At 41.5% G+C, this 22982-nt stretch overlaps 1 protein-coding gene across 2 annotated transcripts; it reads right to left on the reverse strand.

The window, feature by feature from the left end:
* Nucleotides 1-6925: 6925 nt before the first annotated feature.
* Nucleotides 6926-9999, reverse strand: LOC133951991 (microfibril-associated glycoprotein 4-like). 2 transcript variants are annotated; one of them, XM_062386263.1, is made up of 6 exons: nt 9891-9999; nt 8880-9038; nt 8282-8320; nt 8114-8210; nt 7841-8011; nt 6926-7341 (listed from the first exon to the last, which is right to left on the reverse strand). In XM_062386263.1, exons 1-6 carry the CDS (start codon nt 9957-9959, stop codon nt 7082-7084), a joined length of 795 nt encoding a protein of 264 aa, XP_062242247.1. In that variant the 5' UTR covers nt 9960-9999; the 3' UTR covers nt 6926-7081. The 2 variants fall into 2 exon arrangements, with proteins under 2 accessions (XP_062242247.1, XP_062242248.1); XM_062386264.1 differs by lacking the exon at nt 8880-9038.
* Nucleotides 10000-22982: the final 12983 nt, after the last annotated feature.

Here is a 22982-nt window from a genome sequence, read left to right on the forward strand (position 1 = left end):
TGAGAAACCGAGGAATACAGATAAAGACATGAGTGTGTTTTGTTGAAAATGTTCACTGAATAAATGTATTTTGTCAGTCAGATATGATATTTATGTCCTCATCTGACTTCTGACTCTCCTGAAGTCTATGACCCTGGAGCTCAGGCTTCACTTTCAATTTCAACATCCTGGAGTTAGTTTTTTGACTTTAATTGATTTAGATTTGATTTTGAAAACTTAAATTTATGTATTTTCCTGTGATGTATCACTGCCAGGCAACAAATATCAGCCCGTGATGTGACCTGGATTGGAAGCCACTGACAGTCTGTACTCCAGGTTCACCTGCAGAGATCATTTTGGTTCTTTCAGAGGTCTTTTTAGAAACCGACACAATCTTCAGACATAAGGCATTATGCTTTTACTTTGAAGACAAATTGCTAAAGTCAAAGCGATTCTAAGAATGTTGTTGCCATGACGGAGATCAGCATATGTAAAACCAGTGAGCATCTCTGGCAGTCCGATAAGGTGAAACAATGTCACACCAAATTCGGCTATACACTTTCTGGGGCAATTAACAACACACATTTTGTTGCAATTAGTAGGTATGTGTATCATTATGTTGAGTACTTCAGAAATGAACTTGATAGAACCCTCTCCACTTTGAGTCCATATACTCACTTTTCATGAGCTTTCAGCCGTGTTGCATCATCTAGGGATTAATGTACAGTTCTATGTTCTGTGTGCTTCTCCTGAGGATTAAAGCTAAAGTAAAAAATACATGTCACCTCTCTTTATAAATATCTTGTTGGGGCCCCATGCAGTGCAAAAGAAAACAATGAATTGGTTTCCATCAAGTGCAGTATGCACAGCAGAACGTGGAGAGAAGCTTCATGGCACTGCCTTGAGATCCAGAACCAACCAGTTAGAATGGTGTCAAACCAGAGTCGCCCTTGATAACTCTGGGGCTCTAAGCAAAATAGGGACCCTGCTTCCTGACCCCTGAGCAGAAAATGGCCCCCTGCACACAAACTCTGTCCTCATGGAGTCTGTAAGGACTGAGGGCCAGTCAGGTGTATTTGGTGGAGCAGTAACAGCTGTAAGAGGGTTGCTGGTTGTACATGTCTGGTTGTGCTAGTCCTCGCTGAGGCTGTTGTAAGTGCTGAAGACATCTGTGCTGCTGCTGGCTGAGACTGGATGGGGATGGAGGATGAATGGACGATCCGCTCTTCCCCCTGAGCCACAGCCCCCGTTCGATTTGACTGACGATCCAGCTAAGGAAATTAACAACACTTATTAGCACCATAAGGCCCATTTAAACAAACTGGCTTTATTTCCTGTAGCACATTGTTAGGAGCCAGAAACACTCAAGCAATGATTCTGAAGCACGACAACAAATTTGTAAGGAGCCTCAGGATATCACTGCAGTGTCTGTGGGCGCAATAGAGCGTTGGTAAAGTGAGCGATACCCAGGAAAGAAAAAGGCCCTGTGCTCGAGTTCGTGTCAGAACCGACCAGAGTCAAAACAACGTCTGTAAGAAAAACAGCTAGTGCTGCAAATATTTGTTGATCAATTCCTCGGTCTGTAAAAGAAAAATCCTAAACCAGAGAGAATGTGCAACACAACCTTCTCCAGCCTCAGACCATGTCTTGTTTTGTGAGAGGAACCATTAAAGATTTGCAGATGCATATTCTTCGGACTGAATAATAAATTGTTTCAGCCACATTTAAGTGTCCGAGACAGTGAACTCTTTAATTTTCTTTGAGGATTTTCTTTTGAATATATGTGAGAGTCATCACATGTGGGATGGAGGCTTTGGATGGACACAAACTTGTGCTTTACTATGGCTTTATTTATTCATTTTCTCTGGATGACATCATCCTTGTTGTGATGGCCAGACATTTGCAGCCGTGCCATCTGTGTAACTTATTGTCGCTGAATACACACTCGGATTTACTGCTGTGGTGAGATCACCAGCTCCAGAACACTTTGGGAACTGATCTCACTTTGAGGTGAGATCGTTCCGTCAGATTCAAACACCGATTATTTCTTATCGTACAGTTTGTTTACTCGGCAGCAGAGTTGAAAAAAGCAGCCAAACATGTAATTGCAAGAATTTCCTCAGTCTACCACAAACGACAAAAGTTATGCGTCATTAGAGGACGTCCATCTTGTTCCAGACCACAGAGCTAATTGTCTGTATCATCAGCGTGCGGTCCTGAGTGGCAGCATGAAGCCACCGCAGTTAATGGAGTAGAAGTGTGGTTTCACATCAGCGTCAGTCTGCAGCACGGGCAGATTTACATGCTAACCGCTAATTACAGATTATGTAATCCCCTCTCATCACAGCCCTGTCTGCGCTTGTTTTCTAGAGGCTCACTCCACCTGGTCGTTCTCTGTCTGACTCTTTGTTTTCTTTTCTTTCTTACGTAATAAAACACACACGCACAAACACATAAACACATACAGCAGCTCTGAGGACATACATGTTGGAGCTGACAGCCCTTTAAAGGACCAAACCTGAGACTGAACCCCCACAGGTACTTTTGCTGACCTTCAGCTCTATCTACGTCTGGAAGTAATGAGTAGCATTTTTTCAAATAAAATCAAATACAAAAGATCTATGAGGCCACTCCGGGATGTTTTGAGCAGCTCTGTTGTCCGCCTCATTGTGGCTGTAACATCCTGGAACAAATAAATGTATGAAAAATCAACTCAGGACACTGTGACCAGCCAGGAAGAATCAAACTACTCAACAGAGTGAGGGCTGCTTTTGAAAAACAATCTGTCCAAGCTCATGAAAAAGTGAGAGAGATTCACAACATTAGCATATAAACAATAATCGTTTGTGCTTTTTGCCAAAGTTATGGGCTTATAATTTTCTCTTCAGAGTTGAGGAGTTCCTTTTTTCCTGCGTGAGAAGTTTGCTCTTTTAACAAAAACGTGCAACACGTGATGTTAAATGTCTTAGAATCTGGAAGTGTTGATCTCCCCTGATGGTCACTGGAGTTTTACAATCTGGCTGAGAACAACATGCATATTTTAAATGACACTATCCAGGAAGAATTTATTGTCGATCAACGTTACCTCGCTCCGCCACAGCGCCTTCTAGTGTGTCATATGTAAAGTAAGAACTATTTGTGTGACACCGTGCAAATACAAAATCGTCTGCATCTTCATCACCATCACACGCATTAAGATGCTGATGAATATGATTGAAAGTAAGTTCATCTGTTTTCACACAGCAGCTTCTGAATCAAACATCACAAACTACTAAATGGAGACATAACATATCGGAACAGTTGAAAATGAAAACTGTAATAAATGAAATTAATCAAATGCCAGTCAAGTAGCTCTTTAACCGTCTTAAGTGCAATGGGAGACAGATCCAAGGTGAATTAGAGCACTGCTATTTTACTATTGTAACATCAAGAGCACTTTTAATTACATTTATAACTGATCTTACACTTAGTCTCATGGAGCCCACCAAACCTGAGGATTTAACATTGTTCCTGAGAAGGCGCGAGACGTGTGGCTCCTTCACCTCCAGATGGCAACATAATCAAGCTGTGGACCTTTCGTCCATTTTTAGTGTGACCATAGGGGGGCGCTAGAGGGCAAAGTAACGGTGACGCACCTGTTACTGCTGAGAACAGGAGGCAGTGGAGGTGAGGATGTAGCAGAGGCAGCTCAGGGGTTGTCTGTGGGTTGACTATGTATCTTCTATTATTAATTACCATGATCATCATCAGAAATAATGAGTGTGATCTCTGAAAGGGTATTTACTGTCAGCAGCGAGTTAAAGGAAATGCATCAGTGTAAATGGGATGACAGTGAGGCTGCGAATGAGGAAAATAAATGATGGCCCCATGGAGGAAGGGGGTGAGAAAAGCACCAACAGTGAGAGAGGGGTTGATTCCCAGACCAGCCTTTTGTTTTGGTGGTTACCAGTTCTCCACCTCACTGTCGCAATGCAGCCAAACCACAGTCTGAGCAACACCCACAGCTGGGTTGGTAACCAGAATCCTCATCTGCTTAATTTGTTTCCCCGCCTGGGTGAATGGCTCATGCTGTATTTGTATGTGTGTGAAACTGGGGAAATCCTCCTCCAGTGGTGAAACGGCAGCATAAACACCTTTAAACTGGGAATTTAATAAAGCTGCTCCCCCTGCGCTCACTCGCTGGGACAATGCAGTGGTGGTGAATGAAACAGGTGGGGAACGATGGCCCCCTGTCCGTGTGCATCATTTTATGTAACCAGAGTTTCCTTCATACTACATATATGTACTGCTGATCTGCAACTATAGAAAGCAAGTATGGAAACTTAGTTAAGAAACCTTCATTAGAGTTACTGCCTAGTTACAAACTGTTCATCTGGAGTGAATGAGTTTGCAATATGTTAACTGGCAACGATATTTCATAGAATAAACTCTTGCAATACTATATCCACCTGTAGGAGGTAAAGAGGAAGGAATATGTTTTTTATTCTTGTTTTTAGGGACCTCAACATAAATCTGACAGTCAGTCACTTGGCAACTTTGGTCAATCAATAACCAAAGTCTATGAAATGTACTGAGTACTCAACAGATTGACATATTTTTGTACCTTCGCCAAAAACGATAGTAAAGTGCGGGAAATATAAACGTATTTTCACTAAATATTTGTCTTGAAATGCTTTAAAAAGTGGTCTGTTCCTTTTACCAGTCCTTTTAACCAGATTTACAGCAATATTTGGGTTTAAATTTAACATTTAATATTGATATTATCTCTAATATATTTCAAGGGAAAAAGTGAATGTGACAAAGTTTAGAAATATTGTTGCTTTCTTTACACGTTGTGAGATATGGGGTTAACATTTTCCGTATAAAATGTTATGGTCAATATTGTAAATGCTTATATTTCTTTATGAGTGATAATGTATATTGAGATGTTTGGAGGAAAGAGACACCATAATATTTGAATGTATGTTGTATGCACTTTAAAATGCAGTTACACTCAAAGAAATGCTTGTACTTGAAATTGTGTTTAATTTGAATAAGATGCAGTCTGGATGTTGAACTGAATGCTCCGTGTCGTTACTGCTGCTGCATTCATGCTGTATTCTACAGATATACTTATTTGCTGTGGTAATAATTTTGGGACCCATAACATATATCTCCAACCAATACTTTGACATTAAAAAAATTAATCTAACATTAGGGTAAAATGAGGCAAAAATTGAGGTACGGACCTCCTTGGTGTTGTCAGAACATGCTAGCACATTGAGGCTTATGGTTAGAGTGTGTGTGTCCAAGCAACTTCGACGTAGAAATAAATCATTTTATAATAAGTTTTCGTGGGGGGGGGCGCCAGGAGTGAAGCTTGCCTAGAGCGCCAAATGTGCTAGGGCCGGGCCTGCACACATGAGCCACATGGGACACATGAAGACACATGCCACACATGAAGAAACATGAAGAGACATGGGACACATGAGATACATGGGACACCTGGGACACATGAGACACATGAAAACATATGAAGACACATGAGACACATGGAGCCACATACGACAAATGAGACACATGAAAACATATGAGACACAATAAGACACATGAGACACATGAAGACACATGGAGCCACATGGAGACACATACGACACATGAGACACATGAAAACATATGAGACACATTAAGAAACATGAAGACACATGAAGACACTCGAGACACATGATACACATGAAGACACATCAAAACACATGACACATGAAGACACATGAAGACACCTGAAAACACATGAGACACATGAAGACACATGGGACACATGAGACACATGAAAACATATGAAGACACATGAGACACATGGAGCCACATACGCCAAATGAGACACATGAAGACACATGGAGCCACATGGAGACACATACGACACATGAGACACATGAAAGCATATGAGACACATTAAGACACATGAAGACACATGAGACACATGAAGACACTCGAGACACATGATACACATGAAGACACATCAAAACACATGACACATGACGACACATGAAGACACCTGAAAACACATGAGACACATGAAGACACATGTAGACACATGAAGACATATGAGACACAATAAGACACATGAAGACCAGGAGAAACATGAAGACACCTGAAAACACATGAGACACATGAAGACACATGTAGACACATGAAGACATATGAGACACAATAAGACACATGAAGACCAGGAGACACATGAAGACACATGAAGACACATGAGACACATGAAGACACATGGAGCCACATGGAGACATATGAGACACAATAAGACACATGAAGACCAGGAGACACATGAGACACATGAAGACACATGAGACACATGGAGACACATACGAAACATGAGACACATGAAAACATATGAGACACAATAAGACAAATGAAGACACATGAGACACATGAAGAAACTCGAGACACATGATACACATGAAGACACATGAAAACACATGAGACACATGAAAACACATGAGACACATGAAGACACATATAGACACATGAGACACATGAAAACATATGAGACACATAAGACAAAGGAGACATATGAGACACATGAGACACATGAAGACACATGAGACACTCGAGACACATGATACACATGAAGACACATGAGACACATGAAGACACATGAAAACACATGAGACACATGAAGACACATGAGACAAATGAAGACACATGAAGACACATATAGACACATGAGACACATGAAAACATATGAGACACATAAGACAAAGGAGACATATGAGACACATGAAGACACATGAGACACTCGAGACACTCGAGACACATGATACACATGAAGACACATGAGACACATGAAGACACATGAAAACACATGAGACACATGAAGACACATGAGACAAATGAAGACACATGAATGAGACATATGTTGACACATGAAACGAATGAAAAGACACACGAGACAAAGACATCAGGTCACATTTTTTGCATTACTTTATTTTGGACATGCAGCAGTCGATGATTGACATCAGGGTTCCAACGTGAGATTTCATTTGACTTTGACTGATGAAGGCGACAAATGTTAAGACTGATCAACATGTGGTCTGCTGCTGCTTCTGGAAAGTTACTAAGGCTGCACAGGACGGATCTTCATGACGATGGACTTCAGAGAGTAGTCATTGGTGTTTTTCCAAGTGTACCAAATAACTCCAACAGCCCAGGGAGTTTTTTCCTGCCCCCAGCGATAAATCCCATTAGGGTTTGCATGGTGACAATAGTTGTACCAGAAACCTCCCATGTGTTTTGAGGCACAGTTCTCAGAAAGCCGGTCCTGGTCTCTGTCAAAGGTGGAGAATTTCATGCCATTGTGGGTCATCATGGAGTCTCCTACATAGACACAGAGAAGACACAGAGAAGTCATAGAGAAGACACAGTGTTATAGACTGAAAATATCTGTAATCAACGAGGGATTTGTCTGAAGGAAACATGTCTCTGTCTGTCTCTGTCTGTCTCTATCTATCTCTGTCTCTGTCTCTGTCTGTCTCTCTATCTGTCTCTGTCTGTCTCTATCTGTCGCTATCTTTCTCTATCTGTCTCTCTCTGTCTGTCTGTCTCTGTCTGTCTCTATATGTCTGTATCTGTCTCTGTCGGTTTCTATCTGTCTCTGTCTGTCTCTATCTGTCTCTATCCGTCTCTGTCTGTCTCTATCTGTTTCTGTTTGACGGTTCAATGCCGTTTCTCAGGAGGAGAGTGTCCATGGAAAAGATTCTAAATAGTTTTCTTTTGACTCAACAAAAGACCAAAAACTGAAACATTTTTATTTTCAAGAATGAAAGAAGATTAATGATAAATGTCACCCCCCCCCCCCCCCCACACACACACTTACCTGCTCCTTTATCTGTGAATCCAGACACAGTCAAAGTGTATCCGTTACACTCAGAGTCGACGGAGAACAACCCGTAATGCGCGGACGCTTTATGTCCCTCAAAGTCCTCAATGTCCACCTGTAACTCAAATTTCGTGGGTCCTGAGGTCAGATAATGTAGGTTGTCCAGACCTGTGAGACACACACACACACACAAACACACACATACTCAGTTGAAGGGGGTTGTGTATTAACAGTACGTTTCTCAGCTGTTCCTGTGGTTTCACTTCTCACCGAGCCAGTGTTCTCCTGTCACCGAACCAAAGCCGACCTTGTACTGAATCCAGGGCCTGTAGAAGTTAACGGTTCCATCCATCCTGGTCTGAATCACCTGAGCAGGTAAGCAGTTGAATATGAGTCTGACTGATTTTACGCTTATTGAAAGTCAGTAAAAATACTCACTGTCCAGGCTGGTTGGTCTGGACTCATCTGACAGTACACCTGCAACCCATCAATACATGTGATCAGTTCAAATGTTTCACTCAAGTCTTTTTCACTTTCAACACGTTAGGTGACACTGACCAATTGAAGCCCAGAGATTCATCAGATACTGGTGATCATGGCAAGAATCGAATCTACTTCATTCAAATGTTTCCTCCTAAAAGCAGCAGCTTGATGAAAGTGAGTCTGATGTGTGAGTGTGAACAAGAGAAAGTTTCCTCCTTCTCTCCCTGAGCGTCTGTTATCTGTAACTCTTGTGAGTGGGTTCCGTCTCCTGTGAGAAGAACTGACTGAGAGTCACAAACTGTCACAATCAGCAGCAGTTGAAGAGTGAAGCTGAACTGCGATCAGTTCATAAGATTCTGAAGTTATTAAAAACCAGAGTTTATCTCCAATATTCAGCAGGAAACTGTGAAACATGACGAATTCTAAACAGCAATCCCCTCATGTGGCTGCAGCTGGTGCTGTTGATCAATATCGGTGACATGTTGATTTAATGATTCTACGTAAGAGAGGTGAACATGTTTCTGTCCATTAATAAAAACACAAGTGAACGTACTTTGACTCTGAGGTTCTCTCCTGCAAGGTAGATTGAGTAGGGGCCGCTCTGGTGGTGATCTCCGATTTCATTGATCTGGCTACAGTCAGTCGGATATTGGGCGACATGGCAGATGATCAACGCTGGAGCCAAGAGGAGGAGCAGGACGACTTGAAACAGCTGGAACAGAACAGATGTTTTCAAGACTTTGTCCTCTTGAGTCATGGGGGTGTGGCCACAGTCAAAAGAGGTGGGCCTTATCAAGATAAAGATCCAGAGAGTTTGTCCCCAAAGCTACACAAGAGAGACTCCCATTCGGCTTGTGACGAGAGAAGGATACGGAAGCTCATTTGCAGTCACTCAAGCCTTGACGTTTCTGACTTAGAGGAACCATAACAAATAAATCTTGGGAGTTGTTTTTTCCAGAGTTTTCGGGTTGGTAGACATGCCAGATACCCAAATTAACGTGTAGAAGCACTACAAAAGTGGAATTTTCATAATATGTCCCCTTTAAGTTATTTTCTATTAATTCGTGTTCAGTGACATCTAGTTTTCACTCACTCATTATCAGTGTTGAGGAATTTTTGACATAATTCCACATTCCAACAAATGTAACTATATATTATGTATAGTGTATATTCTATCTGTACAGGAGAATAGAGCCTGTCTGGTTCCACATATCCCTCTTCTCTCTCTGAGCAGAACCCAGGTCAGGTTATAGATAAAGGACCAACAGGACATTGTAGTATCTGCACTCAGGGACATTCAGATCCAACTCAGAGGCTCCAGACAGAGACACCAACCCTTTTGTGTGTTTCACCAGACAAATTCTGAAACCCAGATGCTGATGTTGCCTGCTTGACCCCGGTCGAGCAAGGCAGCCCAAACAACCTCCGGACGCTAAGGGTCTTGCGTTGCCCCCTCGACGGCAAACACGCCAAGGGGCCTGAGAAAAATATACTTAAGTACAGGAACAAAGTATTTGTAATTCGTTACCTTCCCCCTCTGGTTAGTGTTTGAATATTCTTTCACCTTCTGGTCTCCTTGATGCATCAGCTGCTGCCTGATTCCTCCTTTCACCAGCTTCCAGGAAACTTCCATGATGAACAGATTTCTGCTGAAACTGGACTTATCTGAAAATAGAACTAAACACAGTCAACCAATGGGTGAACCCACCTGTCTCCCCTCACCTGTGTGAACTCACCTTTGAGTCAAACTGAAGAGACGCCTTCACCTTCAGAGGAAACCGATAAACTGCTGCTTCTCCTTCACGTCTTTTATACACGACTCTGTGACGTCTCATATCTAAATAAACCACCAGTGTAATGGAAAATTCAACTGACCAGGTGTTTCACTGCTGTGACCCTGATAAACAGGGTGTATGCCCTTATTCTTTGATGTTTTCTTCTAACCGCTACAGCGAACGGGCACAGCAGTGTCCCTCCCTCCCTACCTGGGCACAGATAGCACAGAGGGTCCTGATGACGATACAAAATGTTAGTTTTTTTGTTATTTTCTCCCTCCAATTTGCTTATGTGTTTCTTAATGATTTCACCAGACAAAAACAGCTGCTGCAATTATCCTTTCAACTTCATATTTTATAATGCCTTAATTTAAATCTCTGTGAATTTGTAATGTTGATGTGAGTTACTTTATGAAGTTTGTAAATACTTGATCAATAATACTTCCTGGCAAGAATTAAAAAAGTTTTTACTGGATATTTTCAACCTTAGATATACTATATAATGACATTTAACGTTTTATTACATTTTAATATGAGTTATTTTTGCCAATCAATACAGTTTGTTACATTTTGATAATGAATAGTGAGATGATGATGTTCAATTACAGGAAAAGTACTTTTTTTTCCCTTTCCACAAAAACAGCAGCAGCTTCCTATTGTGACCTCATCGCCTTGCATCGTATGTTCTAGATCCTCTCCATGGTGGATGTGACCCTGTACGTACGCAAAGTGCGTGGGCTGACGACTCGTGGACATTCTTCTATTTGATGTTGGTTACGATGTTTCTTGATTATTTTCGTCAGAGATCATGTTGTTATCGATGATCAAAGGGGGAAATGTAGAGGAAAATTCCACTGACCAGTTTCTAAAGGAAATGGAAAATTCCACTGACCTGGCCAGGTGTCGCACTGCTGTGATACTGTCTACCTGACAGGATGGAACCCTTATTTGGTGGTGTCTTACTGCTATGACCCTGATAAACAGGTTGTATGCCCTTCAACTTAACCTGTCGCTTTAAACTTGAGATGAGAATTCCACTGACTCCAATTAGGTAGATCAAAAATCGTAGAAAACTTGATGGGATCAGACTATGTCAGCTACAGAGAGGGGGATAATGGGTTGATCCGGCTGTTCAACAGTAACAACCTGCACTGATGCTTAGTAAGCTGCTTAGGACCCACAACATAGTTATAATCCTTTACTTACATGCCTTTAGTTTGCTTACTTTTGGTACTAATATATTTTTTATGATCACTGCTAATTGAATTTTTACACTCTTAGTTCTAGCTTTTATGTTTTAGTAATCCAAATGGTTAATTAATGATCATTTGCATCTACAAGATAATAAGTCAAATTAGAACAGCTCTACAGTGATTGCATCCTATGGTGATCAGGTTGGCTCTTTTTTGGCCTAGATATATATTATCTTTCTGTATCTGTTTGCCTTTCTTTCTTTGTCTCCCTCTTGTCTGGGATCTGATCATTCAAAAACCCCATAGGGCAGAACCGTTCCTTCAAACAGTAGCTGAGTGGTCAAAGTGCTCAAGCGAAAATGTTGTTTTGAAAGACTAAATTTCATGACGACTCGTTGAAAAACTCCAGGACAGCGAAACAGGTAAAGCGGATACATTGACAAACATCAGTAGCCGCTCAAAGTCACCTCTTCACCACTCTAGTATCTATTTTTGCCAGATCATCATCATGATGCAGCAAGTGGATGCAGACGTTAAGATGCACTCAGGAGGAGTCTTCCACAGAGACATCTAATCAGAAAACATCCTGATGGAAACCAGCTCTGATGGCCCTCGAGTGCAGCTCATAGACTTGAAATGATTTGAGAAACAGACCTTAGCACTCCATCTCCTCAGCCTGCTCTTCATACTTTGCTTCTTTTGTTTCATCCTGTCTTGCATGTTGGTGGAACCTCTGCATACGAGGCCGGCTCCGCCACGGTCCGGCAGTTAGATGCACAGGTTTAATGAAATGCTGGGCGGATACAGGCCGTTTAACACCAACAAACTCCAAATACAATGACAGCAAACTGTCCCAAGGTGAGACGCTGGCATCAACAAAGTAGCTGGGTTTTAGTACTAACAGTGAGCAATGATATTGTTCCTTTAATGTTACAATAGATCACAGGAGATTTTTTTCCTCTGTCCTCTCTCATCTCAGGCTGTCAGAAACTGTTGAACATGTATTTGGCTGTAAACCCTGATGACTTTGTTTTCTGGAGCCGAGAGCAGCAGCACCCCTGGTTCATGTGATCCCACCACCACCACACACCTCCCACCAAAATCATACAGAAGTACAACATGAATTTCACATGCGAAATAAGTATCATTCTCTGTGGTCACAGCAAATTTCTGCTCCTCTATGGCCCATTTTAATCATAATCCAGGGCCCACTGCATTTCTCAATGTAAATGTTCTCTCTCAGACAGATCTTTCAGACACATACCTCCAACAAGTCTAACGCAAATGACACACAGCTCTATGTATCATTTTAAACTAACGACCCCTGCCACCTTCACAATCTGTTGGCCTGCCTCTGTGATGTTGAATGCTGGCAGCAGCATTCTCATCCGGGTAGATGTGTCTGTCCACAAAGAGGGCTGAGATAACAACCCGTGAGAGAGACAGATGCTCTTCAGACTCAGTCACACTTTCAATTTAGTTGTATGCACGCAAAGTGATGGTAAGGTGTGAAAAATGAAAATGTGAATGTGAGGGTTTTCTGTAAAGTAACAACATTTCTCCAGAGCTCTGTCTTTTAAAAGGAGGCTTCAAACACAATAGGTCACAATGAGACAAACCATCATGACTTCATCTTGCTTCTGTTGTTCTAATGATGCCTGAACGGGGAAAACAAGTAGATGTGAATTATTGACATTTAAACATGACACTTTATGTAAATCAACCATTCTCAGAATATCTGATGTGATTAATGTTTCTGCAAAGTAATTTGTTTGGAATAAACAGAGAATAATGAGTCAGGAGCAGTAAAACAATCTACAGAGGACAGTGATTCATTCTTGTCTGCCTTGAATTTCAGTTCATATGTCACAAAGTAGCAAGTTTAGGTATAAAGCCTCAGTGGGTTGTTGTCTCTCTTAAGTATTTTATTATTATTCATATATATTCTAACCATATGTCCTTCAAAAGACCCAGGTCTTCCTCAACAGCTGTCAAAGAGGAAAAGGAAAAGAGGAACAATCTATATCATCCATCAGTCCATTAACTGGTTATTATCTGATCCCCACTATTAGTTTTAGGGTCCTGCTCATTTACAAATGGCCATTGTAAAGCCATTGCCTTCTTTTCCTCATATCTCCAGCTGTGTGACCTAAAGGCAAGATGGGAGCAGCACACCAAGAGGTCTGAAGACATGAGCAACATTCGTGACCTTTAAGTATCAATAAATCACTGCAGAGTAGTTCTGAGACATTTGCATAATGAATTTATGGCTCAATAGCCTTCTCCTAAGAGTAGTCATAAATCTCTGACATCAGAACCTGTTCACTTACTGCAAAAAAACAACATGGCCACCTCAATTACGCCATCCTCATATTCTTCAACAAATCCCTAAACATTGTTCCGTCCCCTCGCTCCATGATAGAGTCATTCTGGACGATTCGTGCTAAATGTGAATTTATATTGAGCAATATTTCCTGACTTCCTGAAACTATGAATAGTATGGTGGAAGATTGTTTGGCTGCCTAAGATGGAAACCCCCCACACTGAGTCTCCTTCAGCTTGGTCACCAAGACATCCTCCCAGACCACCCTATCTAACCCCTCCTCACCTTAACCCCTAATTATTTATTTGGCAATGAGGTGTTTTTAAGCTGGTGATGAAATATGGACACAGATGAGAGAGTTGAATGACGATCATTTTGGTGGTGGGAGGAGGAGGGAGAATATAGATAACGCCCAGCCAGCAGCACACACTGCAGGGAAATAGATGCAGATCTGGTTGTGCTTGTTTGGCTGAAGGTTAGAAAGTTTATATTTATATGATGCAGCAGTTATTGAGAAAATTAGTCTCTGGTGAGTCGGCGGGAAACCAGTCCAAAGGCCATGCCTAGTCAGGAAAACACACACACACACGCACACACACACACACACACACACACAAAGAGGATAAACTACACATATGAGGGGAGGGGAAAACATAGGAAACGTGAAAAAGTGGCAAGAGAGGAGAGGGGGTCTGATATGTAATGCAACTAAAGGATGATCTATCATTCAAGACACATACCTGTGGTGAGCTTCAACATCGGAAACTAAGAGATGTGGCTCTGCCACTCTGCTCAAAAATATTTTGAAATGATGAAAAACAGCTTCTGTATCAGACAAAGATCTCTGCAGCCATCTTGTTGCGACATGCCCAAGGAGCAAAGAGCAGTTCTCTGTCACCCAAAGCACAAAACTAGATTAAAGATGATGTATATAATAATGTATACATTATATTCTTGTTGCTGCAGTTAAAGCCACTGGTAGGAAACAGTACACAACTCATTAACAAGGCTCAATCTCACAATGTTGGCTTGTTTCATGGCAGAGAGCAGATGCTGATGAAAACGTACTTCCAACATCATGTTCAGTGGTGAAGAATAGAAGCCTTACGCTAATGAGGGAACGACACAAAGTTCTGTTTGCAACAAGAAGAGACAGGCTGTGAAGGAATGGACTCCATGCTGAGGAACAATGCCACTGGTGTCTTTAGGTGTTCACTCATCCAAGTCATGTGATATCTCACAGGAGTTTAAGTATGAGTACTTGCTGTTTGGGCTTGAAGAACTTTCATTACTCATCTGCAAAGCTCCGGCAGGTCTGCTGAAAGGTAGGAACTCTGGAGAGACCACACATCCACTTAGGGACATATCTCATGACAAGACTAATCAGTACACACCTCACCTCAAGGAATACATTTTTGGGGTAAATGGACTGACAGAAGTGAGTAGCACAGGATTTACTGCACACCTATGTCCAGGGAGGGGGAGGATTTTGAGATCAGCCATCAACTTTCAAGTGTCAGTTTCACACTGATTTACACTCTTCCCATAGAACTCTCATGTAAAATGTTGCACAAGTGTAACTCGACCGCAGAAGGTAAAACAATAGGTGGCACCCTGAATTCATGTTTTGCCTGAGAATGTGATATCTCAGCCACACCTCTCAGGAATGTTTTCAAATTTGGCACACATGTTCACTCGGATTTATGGATTAACTGCTACTATTTGGTGGTCAACGACTGATGACATATGACTGTAGAGTCTTAACTGCTTTCACACCTGCACTGAATTCCGGATAATCTCCTGAAATTGTCCAGAGGGGCTTTATGTGAGAACACAAATGTCTGAGAGAGGCTGTGGACATTCGCCTGAGTTGAGTGAGCCCTTGTGAGAATACGTAGATCCTCCAGGAGGTTTTTGCAAAAACAAACAAAAACTGAAAAGAAGACAAAAATCTCAGGATTAAAAAATTCATAGACACTCATGCGAGCAGGGACACAGAGTAACCAGTAGTCCAAACTGGAGGGAATTTGGATGGAAGATTAAAATTAGATTCAAAACTCCACTTATAACATCTAAATGGAGCAATACCTCAGCACAATGTTGGAGGGGTTGTGGCAAGGTGGGAGACCACATACATATATTTTGGGAATGTCCAAAGTTATCAGAATACTAACAAAAACTACAAAGGGAAATAAAAACATGTTTATTTATAAACATACCATTAGAACCATCACACCTTATTTTAGGGATATTGCCTTATTGAAGAAAATAGCCAAACAAAACTTTTAAGAGCCTTTCTTCTAATAGCAAATAAAGTAATAACAGCCTCCTGGCTGAAGCCACAGCCCCCCACAATAACCCAATGGAGGGATAGAATTCAAGATATGTACAGGATGGAACACTTGACTGCTCTATTACAACTGAAAACAGAGGTATTCATAAACCACTGGTCCCCCATTGATCTACACTTCCATTTGATATGATAAGCAGCAAATATAGATATATTTCTTTTCTTTTCTCTTTGATTTTCCTTTTGAGCAATGGGCATTTGCAGGGCATCCTCTTTCTCTTTCGGAATACTGTCTTAATGTAATGTCATGTGTGATGTACTGTGATTGTGGACAATGTTAATGTGTAACTCAATTCTGATATGCCTGGATCCTGATGGCTTGGGCCCAAGACATCCATGGACAGTTAACCCCAATAACCTAATACTACCCGTGGCATCTAAATTCATGTTAAAAACGATTGGATGTGATGTACTGTATGTCTGCATTTGTTAAAAGGAAATTAAAAGAAGTTAATGAATTAAGGAATTTAAAATAATTCCTAGTCGTATAAGACACTTGGACTCGTGCAAAAGACAATATTTTGGTGATAAGGGCCAAGGCAAGTGTTGTAAACAAAAACACATGACCTTGCAGCTAAATGTTCTGCCTCCACCTGCTGCACCATCCCTCCCCTGAATGCTCCAGAGATTTCTGTGTTTCGGTGATCACGTCTGAGTTGAGAATCTATGTGTGGACAGCTCTCAACACGGCTTTAGTGTTAGTGTTGTGTAAAGACATTTTAAGAGATATTACAGAGCACTTTTCCCACTCTGAATATTCTCCATATAACATGAATGCAGTGTATTTCCCCACATATGTCTGGTGGCCTGCTGTGAAGTAAAGTAAATCGATGCAGCCTGTAGAATAACTTTTGTCTCAGTCATCATGACACTTTTAACCTCAAAGCATATTACGGAAATGATAATTGGACTGTCAGTGATAGATGTTGTTCTTCATGTGGCACCTATGAGAAGCAGCAGCTGATACTGAGCGCAGGAAACAGATGCAGATCTCACACGTCATCCTTGCTAAATGTTCCAGTGAAACCTCAGTGGGCAGTTTTCTGTGGGAAAGTTACAAAACTGATCAGTTTACAGACATATTACACACACTGTATCTTGCCAAAAGTTCACCCTAATCACCGTGGAGATATTATATTGTTTTCATTCTGTTGCCAGTGATTTGATTAAAAGAACATGTTTATGTTACCATTAATGGAGGGGGTGTTCTCGAGCCGCAGCTTGTTTCTTGTTCTCAAACAAGAAAAAAGAAAGAGGCAATTGGGGAGGGACTAAAAAGAGGCCTTGTTATGGCGGGAGAAGAATATGGGAAAGAGGAACAACAATGAGCAGGAGTTTTTCAGAGAAAACCAGCCACTGAATCATTCCTCACATCCCCATAGCTGAGCTGAAGGTTAAGTTAACAAGTACTTGTATGTTTAGGCAACCAGCAAAGGCCCAGTCTTATCAGTAGAGTCATCAATTTTCCTCTTTATCATCTTACCTTTTTTTATTCTTCCAGGAATATCATAGAGCCTAATATATCTAGTAATAATATCTAGAAAGAATTTCCCACATTTATTTGTGTCTACCACTGTGGCCATTGTTACATTGCAATGTAATGTTATTGTGGCAATCAACGTTGCCCTGAGTTCTCACCACAACAGCCAGACACAAACCAGTTTCAACATCTTTATTAAATTAACCAGAAAAGATAAACTAACAAACCCTTAAAGTCAAAGAACCAGCAGTGTCTGCTGGTGACTAGCCTCGCAGCTCAGTCTCTGTGATCAGTCCTCTGCGTTCTCCATTCTCTCTGACAGTTCCGCTGCGGCCTTTTAAACCTGAGGATCAATCGGCTAACAGCTCTCAACCTGCGCTGATCGATCCGGGGGGGGCTGAAGTTGCTCTCCCATTTTTGTTAAGAGTGAAACAAGGTGTGAAAGTGGTTTTAAAAAGAGTTCAGCATCCGTAGCCCCATCCCTCCAGGCATCCATCCATCCACTCATCCATCCATCCATTTTCTGCCACTTTTCTGGATGCATGGCAGCAGGTTCAGAATGGTTATCTAGATGTCCCTAGTCTCCCCAGCCATACTTTCCAGTTCCTCTTCAGGGACCCTAGATAGTTCCGATGTGTACCCATGAGCCATTCTTCAATCTCTTCACTGCGTTCGTGTTTGGGAAACTGCCAATGGAAGCTGCCCAGAAGGCTCCCTGATTAGTTGCCCAAATCCCCTCAACTGGTTAAGGGAATGGGCAGCATCTCTAGCTCTCTCCAGATGTTCAAGCTTTTGAAGTTGTTTATTATAATGAGTCTAGTCACTCAACAGAGGAAACTCATTCTAACTCAAGTCCAAATTTATGACCATATGTGAGGGTTGGAACGTAGATCAACTGGTATATCGAAAGCTTTGCCTTCTGGCCCTTCCTACGCTCCAACTACCTGTCTTAAATTTGTCAACGACAACATTAAATTGTGTCTTGTGTGGTATTTAATTCCACAGGCTACAATTATTTTACCAAAAGCTTTCACCCGGCCAGTTCCAGCCTGCAGTGTTTAACATTACAGGCTTTTTACATGACAATCTCCAAAGATTACAGTGATGACATAGAAGATTAAACGCCTTTCAGATCCTACAGCAACCTATATCAGAAACCCACTGGATTGTTAAATACAGTGTTAATATTCTTAATTGTATACATCTATGAAAACTCTTGCAACAAAGTTGGTCCAGGGTTGAACATAGAAAGAATTTGGGAATAATGACATGTGGGGGTTTAATGCGGCTGCTTTGCAAAGTGTGTGAGATATGTGATTTTATTCCAAATAGCAAATTTTATTTAATTGTTTAGTTTATGAAAGCCATACATGTGTGTATATAATATCGCACAGTTCGCTCTGTCATGTCAGGACAAAACCAGGCCATGAAGTTTAAGGAACTCTCTTTGATTATGACACGGTTCAGGGCATAGGAACTCATCTCTTAAGCTTTGAGTGTTTTCAGGAGCACATTGGTCTCAATAAACATGAAATGGAAGAAGTTTCGATACCACCAGGACTCTCCTCCAGTTGTTCGTCCAGCAAAACTGAGTAATGACGATGATCCCAAACACACTGCAAAAGAGTTAGTAAAGATGACAGAAGTTAAAACAATCTCCTGGCCAAAGTTTGTCAGCTGACTTGAAGCTAATAGAACCCCTTTGGAGTATTTAAGAGCAAAAGGTAGATAAATAAAAAGTGCTCCAGAAAAGATCAGCTAAAAAAATAATCTGTTCCAGTCGAAGGAAATTGGTAGGAAGTGGTGTAAAACAACTGGTATCATCCACAGCCACGAAGACAGAAACTGTTTTCAAAAAGAGGAAGACATTCACAATATAAGAAAGCACGATTGCTAACGGTGCATGTTCAGATTTGACTAACCCTATGTAGCTTCACTTTAATATTTCATTATATTTACGATTTTTTAAATCAATTGGCCAAAGCCCAAGAAGAATGGCTTCATTCTTCTCGTCAAACATAATTAGGTTTTTAAAAGAGACGATCCACTGAGGTCGGAGAGGTTTCTCAGCCCAGAAACCAGCATGTAATTTGTCATCCAATCACCACCACCACTAATGTTCAACCTCTGAGATCCTTGGCCTTCCTCAAGAGACACTGTGGTTTGGTGGTTTCCTCAATTTCTTTAATCTGAAACTCAACAGATGGCTGACAAAACAGGTTCAGACCAAAACCACTTCTCCAGAGTGGTTTCCAGGAGTGACACATGAGTAGAATAATAACACGCTCTCCATGTCACCCGTGCTGTAGGATGCTTGGTCAATATTCTTTTAATTGCCATCCCACTATCCCAACCCTCTCTGGTTAATGTTAATAGTTTGCCCAAAAAAAGGAAGGAAATAAAACCCTCAAGATCCACTTACAATTTTTTCAGAGGATTAAAAAGCTGATGGTTCCCAGACCCAGGCTCTTTAAAATGCTGGATTGGCCCAAATGTAACAAGATTTTTTCAAGGAATTAATGAAAAGTTGGCCCCGTATTTTGTTTAAGCACTTAATGGTGCTAGGCTAAATGGTTTTCTTTCCAACACCATTTGTTTTGTGTCTTTTACGATTAGACTTGGGACTGAAACCTACAAACTGAAAGCACAAAAGATTGTTTTCCCCAATTTCAACAGATCTTTAATTTCCAGTGATCAGTGATCTAAACAGTGACAGGAGTTCTGGTGGTAAACTACTCAGAAAATCTCATAAACTCTGCGGCTGTTGACACAGACGACACCCAGAAGCTTGTTGCTCTTTATGCTTTGATTTCCCACGGAAAAGTCAGCAAATGAGATTGCTCAACATGTTTCTTCTTTCTTTTAGTTACTGGAGCAGCAAAAACATCACTTGGCAATGTCACTTGCAAATATGAAACATGTTTAAAATAACCTCCAGCTATTGGAACTAAATATTTAAGATGAGAATTCATACCTATCACCCACTACATGATTTTATTGCGACTAGGCTCAGACTAGAACAGCCCTGGTTAACCTTGGTAATGCGCCCCTCTGCTTTGGTTAGTCCTAATGATCGCTTGGATATGTACATTGGTGGTGTTTTGCTGTGTGTTGAAATGACTACCGAAGTCTTTGCTGCAGAAAAGAACTAAACCATCTGTCCAGCCACAGACTGTGAAATACGAGAAAAACCTCAGGAAAAAAAGTCACTAAGTGGATCATGAGTTATATTTTTTTATAGCAAACCACAGCATGAATAATATTCTTACTATAGTAGGATTTCTCATCTTCCTGTATGCATTATTATTCTTGATTGTATATAATCTAATCTGATCATCTGATTAATATATATAATTAGATAAAACTGTAATTTCTGAACTGTTTTATTGCATAAATCTTTCAGGATGTGTATTGTTAGCAAAGCTTCGTACAAAAAACTGTGAAATATGATGCGATGCTCAGGTTTTAGAAAAAGCTCTCAAAGGAGTTACGACAGCACTTGAACCATTTGCAGAGCCTGGAGTTTTGGATGCTGATGGATGAGGAGCATCTTTTTCAGAGAGCAGCTGAAATCTCTCTATTCTACCTGGACACAAGCCAAATGGATGAAAAGCAAATGTTCCCACTGAGAGAAGAGAGGAGGAGAGTTTTTCCTCTCGCAAAATTCCTCTAACAGAGCAGGGAATTAGTTAATCAGCTGCACCTGTTGCAGACCCTGGGACTGCTTGGTGGGAAAACACACACACACACACACATCTACGCACACTAACACACACACACAAACACACACACAGGCACACACGCACACACAGAGAAGGCATTTGCACACATACACATAGAAATCCCACACCCACATGCATTTAAAACCACACGCACAAATACACGCACACACTCACATGCATGTTAAACACACACACACACACACACACGGATCCAGAGGTTGGTGGGAACATGCCTGTGTGATTGGTCAGCCTCTCTGGAGGTAGCTAAGGTCAGAAGCGAGTGTTATGCAGTGTTGTGATCACTGCTGTCACATCTCACCAGTAACAGAGGGACTTTCCAGCGCAGCGAGCTCCAACACAAAATGGTTTATGCATTCATGATGTCATCCTTCAGTGTGTCACAGCACATTTGGAAAACGTTAGCACTTTAAACAGCGCTGCAGCCCAGTTTCAGCACAGGCGTCACAGAGCTCAAGTGCACATTACAATCGCCCTCTTCGTACTATTACATTAATTAATAGAGATAATTGTATTAATTAATATAATATGACGATCTTAATAGTTGCTTGAAAGTTCTCTGCTTTGACCCAAACCGCAGCTTTGTTTAATGATCTGCTTGGGCTCCAGCCACATGACAACAGGCCAGAGGAGGAAGAGAGGAGGCATACGATTTTGACGATAACGTCTCCAAACAGTTGTGCGTTTGTTCATGCTCAGACTGAGGGGCTAATGTGGGCCAGCACTTTCCTGGCCCCTATTAATCCGATTATCTGATTGGTCATTGTAGTATTTCTCTCATGAGATTAACATTCCTCTTCTGTTTGACTTGGGTGTCACCATTGATTCTGGTCAATAACATCAGGGAAATAGCTGAGAAGTTTCTCACATTGACAATGAAATGTCCACGGCTGGGAGAGGTGGTTCTGTTGTCAGCGTTTTGGCCCAATATTACGAGCTATTTCCAGAGCCCTCTTGCTGTGTATACAGTGTGGACATAAGCATTATGCTATCCCGTCTGTTTATGTCAAATCAGTATTTCTTATGAGTCAGTGTAGATTGTTGCAACAAGCCTGAAGCCATAGATCTGGATTACTTTACGCCACACTGACCATGCCCTTTACATATCAAATGCAGCTAAATCTCTTAAGCTCCAGGAAAATACAGGAACCTTCTTGTACCCGTCCATTTTGACCTCCAACGACAGCGTGCATCCACCCACTAGGAGGTGCTATCTAGAAGATGTGCTAACTTAGAAGGTCTGCTCCAGCTCAGGTCCTGCACTCAGCTCCCGACGCACTGGAAACAATTATGACGTCATTGACTTCAGTATAGAAAAGCTTTTAAATGTCATGTAAGCACTGCATCTATATTTGGAGTGCCAGGGGCCTGTCGGCATTAATGAGGATGATGTTGTTACAGCGTTAAGCAAAAATGTGGTGAATAACAAGCGGGCTCAGGCCATGTGTGCCTTGCTCAGAACATGCAGGTCGAGAACGAGACTAACATGCAGAGAGAGAGAGAATGAGAGAGAGAGAGAGAGAGAGAGAGAGAGAGAGAGAGGTAAAAGAAGGGGATTTTGGGTGCTTTGGGTGTGGTGGTTGGATGATGGTGATGATGGAGCATTAAACTCAGTGAGGCGCTTCAGCTATTAGTGTTGGCCAGTGTGCTGTGTGGTTACTAACCAATGTTGTTGGTCTGGCCCGTGCCCCTCACTCGCTCCACTCTCACTCTGTCAGACACGCACACACACACACAGTCACATATGTGATACACACATGGCACTTGCACAAAATCAAGGGTGAAAAAAAACAGA

The sequence above is a fragment of the Platichthys flesus genome, chromosome 4 (genome assembly GCF_949316205.1).
Source record: "Platichthys flesus chromosome 4, fPlaFle2.1, whole genome shotgun sequence".
Classification (NCBI taxonomy): Eukaryota; Metazoa; Chordata; class Actinopteri; order Pleuronectiformes; family Pleuronectidae; genus Platichthys; species Platichthys flesus.

Coding starts and splice junctions, on each gene's coding strand:
- LOC133951991 (XM_062386263.1), bottom strand. CDS start 9,959: ATGGAAGTTTCCTGGAAGCTGGTGAAAGGAGGAATCAGGCAGCAGCTG. Junction 9,039..9,890: donor TGCATCAAGGAGACCAGAAG/GTGAAAGAATAT, acceptor GTTCTGTTCCAG/CTGTTTCAAGTCGTCCTGCT. Junction 8,321..8,879: donor GAGAGAACCTCAGAGTCAAA/GTACGTTCACTT, acceptor GATGGGTTGCAG/GTGTACTGTCAGATGAGTCC.